This window comes from Entelurus aequoreus, linkage group LG26 (genome assembly GCF_033978785.1).
Source record: "Entelurus aequoreus isolate RoL-2023_Sb linkage group LG26, RoL_Eaeq_v1.1, whole genome shotgun sequence".
Taxonomy (NCBI): domain Eukaryota; kingdom Metazoa; phylum Chordata; class Actinopteri; order Syngnathiformes; family Syngnathidae; genus Entelurus; species Entelurus aequoreus.
The window spans coordinates 19,863,747-19,871,669 of NC_084756.1; the positions used below are offsets into that span (position 1 = coordinate 19,863,747).

At 39.3% G+C, this 7,923-nt stretch overlaps 1 protein-coding gene across 3 annotated transcripts in view; it reads left to right on the top strand.

The window, feature by feature from the left end:
* Window positions 1–6,848, top strand: part of syn2b (synapsin IIb) — a 209,895-nt gene extending 203,047 nt beyond the window's left edge. Inside the window, exon 14 of one of the 3 annotated variants that reach the window (XM_062038236.1) lies at window positions 5,971–6,845. In XM_062038236.1, coding sequence (XP_061894220.1) covers window positions 5,971–6,127 — 157 coding nt within the window. In that variant the 3' untranslated portion in view covers window positions 6,128–6,845. Of the gene's footprint in view, window positions 1–5,970 lie in introns of all 3 variants that reach the window. The other 2 variants (XM_062038235.1, XM_062038237.1) reach the window with 2 other exon arrangements.
* Window positions 6,849–7,923: the final 1,075 nt, after the last annotated feature.

Genomic DNA, 7,923 nt, shown 5'->3' on the forward strand with positions numbered 1-7,923 from the left:
TACTACGTGAACAAGCCAGGCTTGTACCACCCCAGTCTTGTAGGTGGCAGTAACGAGCACTGCAAGATGGGTGCAAACCACCACACGCAGCGCCATCTGTGGATTTGTTTTGTCCACTGCAAGTGCAAAACAAGTTCCTCACGACATTTGCACCTTTATTCAGATCTGCGTCACATTTTCAAGGGTTCCCCTGCGTGCCACCACACAAACTCAGGTGGAATTTGAATTTTTAAGTAAATAACTAACCATTGATTAATATTATTCTAATAATTATACTACCATTCAAAAGTTTGGGGTCACCCAAACAATTTTGTGGAATAGCCTTAATTTCTAAGAACATGAATAGACTGTCGAGTTTCAGATGAAAGTTCTCTTTTTCTGGCCATTTTGAGCGTTTAATTGACCCCGCAAATGTGATGCTCCAGAAACTCAATCTGCTCAAAGGAAGGTCAGTTTTGTAGCTTCTGTAACGAGCTAAACTGTTTTCAGATGTGTGAACATGATTGCACAAGGGTTTTCTAATCATCAGTTAGCCTTCTGAGCCAATGAGCAAACACATTGTACCATTAGAACACTGGAGTGATAGTTGCTGGAAATGGGCCTCTATACACCTATGTAGATATTGCACCAAAAACCAGACATTTGCAGCTAGAATAGTCATTTACCACATTAGCAATGTATAGAGTGTATTTCTTTAAAGTTAAGACTAGTTTAAAATTATCTTCATTGAAAAGTACAGTGCTTTTCCTTCAAAAATAAGGACATTTCAATGTGACCCCAAACTTTTGAACGGTAGTGTATTTCTTTTGAAAACGCTATTCATCCATAACAATTACAAGTTCATTATATATTCTTCTTTATTTTACACTTCCCTCACATTATTTCATTCTTTTTCACCCTATTTTCCCCTCCGTTGTTTTTTGTATTGAATATTTTTTCCATATATAGATACTTAGCCAGCAGACACAAGACATTGATACAACGTTGATTATGTGCACATGTCCTTTAAAACTGACTTTGAAACAACGTTGCAAAATAGTTGTATTTGTAAATTGAGACAACGTTGATGTCTAACGTTGGATCCACGTTGTTGGTTGGAAAATGACCAAATTTCAATGGTCAAATCAACGTCCAGTGGTGGGCCGTCAGGGCCAGCAAGGCCTTCTCTGCTGGCCTAACATAACCAGAAATCCTGATCATAATTAAAGATAAAATAATTTTTAATTTACTTTCCCCAAATATCTAAAAGTATTCATATTCTCTTCATGTCATATTATGCTATTTCCAGTGCTGTTGTTTTTATCCAATCAGAATTCAGCTATCTTATGTTGCCATGCTGAACGAAATCTGCCCGGGGTCTTCAGAATCAACAATGCGGGCGTCCGTGCACTGTAAGTGAACGGACACATACAGTTGATAGACAATTGCCATAGCCAATCAGATCACGAGTTGTTGCCAGTAAGGCCTTCGAGCTGGCATTACGCTGTGATTGGATACTCACTTGGGAGTCTCAAGTGAGTATCCAATCACAAGTTGCCAAAACAGGAAGTGGCCATACGAGCCATAGAAAGCCACAGAAAACTCACCCGTACTCACAAAGAAGGAGAGCAAAATGTTGATTAGGTGGCAGATACATATTTGTAAGGCCATTTTCAAAAAGGATATTTAAGAGGAACTAGATCTTGTGAGACGAGGTCGGCGGTGAAATGGTTTGCCCGCAACTTTCACACGAATCAACCGACTATGACCAACTACCGACTACGAGTATTACCACTGGTTTATACGGCGTAGAATGGGTGCTACAAATTGTGAGTCCAAATATTTTATTTCTTAATTTCTTCATGTTTCATTTGTTTTATACAATACTTTAAAATTTTGACAGTACCACGTAAGATATGTTTTAAATGCTGAAGTGGGTTTATTTAATGTTAAATGCACCGAAAAATAGACCGTTTTGTCCACTGTTGAGGGGTTTCAATGCTCAGTAGTGTGCAAGTGTGTTACTGTGTAGCAGGGGTGTCCAAAGTGCGGCCCGGGGGCCATTTGCGGCCCGCATGTAATTTTTTAACAGCCCTGTGGCACATTCTAAAGATACAATAAAAAAAACAAAAAACATAAACAGTGGTGCAAAAGAACAAACAGGTGAAATGTAACAAGAACATGTTGCAATGTTTACTCTAATGCAAGCTATTTATTTCTTCAAAAAATAATAATGAATAAAAATCAATGTTATTATGAATTATTGACCTATTCAAGGCTCCAATTACTTCACATTAAATATTCCACTTTGAGATTTTTTGGGGGGAAATTATGCATATTTAGTGTTTGTCGTTTAAAAAACAACGTTTTTTTAATTGTCTTAAAAGAAGCGCCTGAAATGAACAAACACAAAAACATAAAGAACAATAAAACTTATAATTGACGTATAGATCTGGGGCCGTACTTATCAAGCTTCTTAGAGTGCCATTTTACACTTAAGTCCTGAGAATTTGCGAAATTTAGTCCTACTCTCAAACTTAAGAATAAAAGCTTTTTATCAACGTTCTTAAGTCTAAGAATCACTCCTACTCTCCACGATATTTAAGAGACCTTCAGAGGTGTCTTAAGTGGTTAGGAGTTGCCAGCAGGGGATGGCACTGAGGCGAGAGAGACGTGCGCGAACGTTCAGGGAACGGAACAATGTTTGTTGTTTTTTTTATGACGAGCAGCTGATCAAACGGTATCGTTTAGACAGAGCGGATATTATTTTTGTCACAGATTTAATACTTTTCGATTCCTTGTTGATTTCTGCATGTGTCTGCAGTGGGCTAGTATATATAGAGCCACCCACACCAGTTTCAAATTAGTTGCCTAATTAATGAATTGGAAAGAAAATGTTATGACAGTAGCGTATGTGTGTGGCCGTGAGGTGAGTGACGTCAGTGAGTGTGTGGGCGATAGAAGAGAGGGAGCGGTAGCGTGAGTGCCGGCGGGGACTAGTTTGTTTTGTATTATTTTGTAGCTATTGTCAAAATATACACTCCCATTGTCCACTTAAATATTTCCAAGATATTTCTTTATTCTTAGACAACGGATTCCCTTCCGTGATTGGTCATTTCTATGGACACAGAAATTATGTCACCTAAAATTCCGTTTACGGCACATAGTAATGTCGTAATTCAGCTCTGAGTGTGACACTTAAGATTCAGTCCTACACTTCGCTGAAAGTGTGAGTAAGACGCTTGATAACTACCGGTAACTTTTAAGTGCAGCTTTCAGCGAAGAATTTATTTACTCTTAAGTCAACTCTTAGCAGACTTCTTAGGAGTAATTCTAAGAAGCTTGATAAGTACGGCCCCTGAAGTTGATCTTGAGACTATTGTTTTAAAAGTAAAAAAAAAAAAGTATGATTTATTTTTTTAAACTTTACTGAGCAGGACCCTTTTGGATCCCCAATAGTTTTAGTGGGACGTTTTTCAAGTGTGATTGCTCAAAAATAATAATGAATAAAAATCAATGTTATGAGTTACTGACCTTTTTAAGGCTCCAATTATTATATAATCTCAAATAGTCCTCTTTAAAATTTTATTGGGGGAAAATATTCCATATTTTGTGTTTTTTCCATAAAAAAGCAGGGGTTTCTTTGACAAAAAGGGCATACAACTTAAATGTTAAAACACTTTATATTGACAGATAGACCTGGTGTTGATCTAGAGATTCAAAACTTGAATAATACTAAAAATAATAATACTAAATAATGACACAATTTTAATTTTTTTTTTGACCAAAACCCTTTGGGGACCCCGGGATCAAGCCTGAGTGGAGGCCTAAATGTATATTTTTTATACATATATTGTATTGGTTTCTTAAAAATAAAAAATATCAAAATGGCCCCCGCTTGCTTTGATTTTCAAGTGTGCGGTTCTCAGTGGAAAAAGTTTGGACACCCCTGCTGTATAGTATCTCTAGCGGGGTCCATGTGGTGACATCAATTACGGTATTTTGAGAAGTGAAGTCGGACTAAGTAGGACATCACTGAAGGCCTAGGTGAGAAACGCACGGCCCTCCACCGTCAACGTCAGAACCTGACATGAATAATCGTCGTCAGAAAGCATGTTGTTTCAATGTATCTGTGTTGTAGAATATAGGTTGGGAAATGACCAAATTTCAATGGACTAATCAACGTCAGAACCCAACGTTGTTGAAACGTCGCCAAAAAGCATGTTGTTTCAAGGTTATCAGTTAACGTCAGGACCTAACTCAACAAGTTGTGAACGTTGTTTTAATGTCTTGTGCCTGCTGGGTAACCTCTCCCCTCCAGCTTTTTTTTCAAGCTTTGCGGTGCTAACAAGAGCTATCAGATTTAAAGTTAAAAGTTAAAGTACCACTGGTAGTCACACACACACTAAGTGTGGTGAAATTATCCTCTGGAATTTGACCCATCCCCTTGTTCCACCCTCTGGGAGGTGAGGGGAGCAGTGAGAAGCAGCGGTGGCCGCGCTCTGGAATCATTTTGGTGATATAACCCCCAATTCCAACCCTTGATGCTGAGTGCCAAGCAGGGAGGCAACGGGTCCCATTTTTATAGTCTTTGGTATCCCCCAAAAATGTAAGACTCTGCTCTTGTGTCGAGTTGTACTTCAAAAAAGCTTATTTATTTATTTTTTAGCATTTGTCTGTTTTCACCCATGCAACAACACCCCCTCAAGATTTCACAGAATTTCCCTAATTAAGTAGTTTTTTGTTGTTGTTGTTGTTGTTTTTCTTTTTTTTTTTTTAAAAAAAGGCATTTGCTATTTATTACCAGATGCGTTGACAGAAGTCACCATCCTGTCGATTAGCGTGTAGACCGGGGGTGTCCAGAGTGTGGCCCGGGGGCCATTTGAGGCCCGCAGCTCGTTTTTAATTGGCCCGCGACACCGACAAAATACAATTTGTGCTCCGGAATAATGGAACCAGACCAAATTCCCCCAAAATGGGACCTGAAAACCAAAATTTCTGTTGACCTGTGCGTCTTTTACATGGTGTTTGATGAACATATGTACACATTTCTTGCAAGATATGGTAAGATTTTGAGTTGGCGAAAGCAAAATATTAATAATAAGTATTGATAAAGACTAATTATAAGATGAATAATTGATTGAACTACATTGTACTGTTTTTTTGTTACGTTTCGTTTTATGTATGCACTCCGGGATGCAGAGACGGCAGGCAAGTGCAGAAAACAATGGTAATGGTAAGATTTTGAGTGTGCTAAGCCTTGTAATGTAATAATCATGCTAATATTGATAAAGAATAGTACTAAGAATAATTGATTCGACTACATTGTATTAGTTTTTGTTACGTTAGGCACTCCGGGATGCAGAGACAGCAGGCAAGTGCAGTAAACAAGTCTTCTTTACCAGAGAAAGGCAAGTGCACAAATGGAAAAGAGACGCATGAAGTGTAAAGGTACAACGCAAAATAATCCAGTCCCCAAAAGCATCCTGATTGGCATCCAGAGACAGGTGACGGCACCAGCGCTCAGCTGGCAAATGGAGGAAAAAAGGACGTGGGACAAAAAATAAGAGCGCTGGACAGGAAATCATGCAAAATTTAAAAAACTAATAATAACTGCCATGTAAGAGGTTTTCGGGTATTGAATGTACAAAAAATGTACAAAGTGGCCCCTTGCTGGAAAAAGTTTGGACACCCCTGGTGTAGACCTATGCTGCCATCTGCTGCCTGGCTGTAGTAGGTAGTTGTAGTTGCGTTTCACGTCACATTAACTGCTACCACCAGAGGGCGCTGAAGCTATCAGGTGTGCTAGTCCAAACATCCAAATTCCGCAGTGAAAACATCTTTTTTCAATGTGTTCAATGATTCCCTGATGTCCGTCATCCTTCCTCATCTTATTAACACTCCCGCCTATTATCTTCCTTCCCGCGTCCTATCCTCCCTTCCCTCATCGCTCCCTCCCTCCCTCCTGTTCTCTCTCCTCTGCCATCCCAGTAAGTCCCAGTCACTGACCAATGCCTTCAACGCCTTCAGCGACTCTTCCTTCTTCCGCGGAGTCTCCAGCTCCGGCGCCGGCGACGGCCAAGAGGAGGCCAAGGCCGAGACCATTCGCAACCTCCGAAAGTCCTTCGCCAGCCTTTTCTCTGACTAGAACCCCCTCAACCCCGGCCCCTATAACACCGTATAGCTTCTGGCTCCTCATCACCCCTTTCTCTTTCTATGTTGACCAACCATGATTGACATTTCAATGTGAAGCAGTCTGAGATGTGCGTGTTAAATTTAAACGTTCTCTGGTCCCTCTTCTCCTTCTTCATGCCAGCTTCTGGGTAGGATGTTCCGTGCATGCAGCTGTACCAGGATAGGTGGAATGAGAGAGTTATGTCGCTGATAAACACTTAAATAGAATATAATGATAGCATAGGATACACAAGAGAGTATATTTATTTTCCCACTGCACACTTAATTGTTGAAACTATATTTAAAAAAGAAAAAAAGCATACAGTGGAACCTCCAAGGTGGAACACCCTAAAATTGGTACAATTTGATGAAAAATATGCAAAAGAAGAAGTGATGCTAACCATGAAATATGAAATAGAACTTGGATTAGCGTAGGAACCGGGTAGGAAAGTGTCTGTATTAATTAAAGACAAATTGGATTCACTATTTCCAAGTTGATAAAAACGGCCACAAAGCTCAAGATAGTAATGCAGTGCCAGCAGTAGCCATAAATCACCACCGGGTGTCAGTATCGCTCTGCAATCATCTCAATTGTCAATCATTTTTAAAGCATACCGTATTTTTCGGACTATAAGTCGCAGTTTTTTTTCATAGTTTGGCCGGGGTGCGACTTATACTCAGGAGCGACTTATGTGTGAAATTATTAACTCATTACCAGAAAATTTAAAATAATATTATTTAGCTCATTCACGTAAGAGACTAGACGTATAAGATTTCATTGGATTTAGCGGTTAGGAGTGACAGATTGTTTGGTAAACGTCATACTTGCCAACCTTGAGACCTCCGATTCTGGGAGGGGTGGGGTGGGGCGTGGTCGGGGGCGTGGTTAAGAGGGGAGGAGTATATTTACAGCTAGAATTCAACAACTCAAGTATTTCATATATATTTCATATATATATATATATATGAAATACTTGACTTTCAGTTAATTCTAGCTATATATATATATATATATATATATATATATATATATATATATATATATATATATATATATATATATATATATATATATATATATATATATATATTTTATTATACATATAAATAAAAGAAATACTTGAATTTCAGTGTTCCGGAGGCTATCCAGTAGATGGCAGTATTGTCCTGTTTAAGAGTGTCACAACATTGCTGTTTACGGCAGACGAACTGCTTTACGGTGGACGAAAACGTGACTGCTGTTGTTGTGTGTTGTTACCGCGCTGGGAGGACGTTAATGAAACTGCATAACAATAAACCCACATAAGAAACCAAGAACTCGCCCTCGATCATTCTACAGTTATAACGTGATTGGACAGGCACGCTGTTAATATCGTGGGAAAGCGGACGTGAAAACAGACTGTCGCCGGTGTCCCCACTCAGGTCCGCATGGAGCTGGAGGGGGCGTGGCCTCCAGCTCCGGCTGAATTCCGGGAGTTTGTCGGGAGAAAATTTCTTCCGGGAGGTTGTCGGGAGAGGCGCTGAATTCCGGGAGTCTCCCGGTAAAACCGGGAGGGTTGGCAAGTATGGTAAACGTATAGCATGTTCTATATGTTATAGTTATTTGAATGACTCTTACCATAATATGTTACGTTAACATACCAGTCACGTTCTCAGTTGGTTATTTATGCGTCATATAACGTACACTTATTCAGCCTGTTGTTCACTATTCTTTATTTATTTTAAATTGCCTTTCAAATGTCTATTCTTGGTGTTGGGTTTTATCAAATA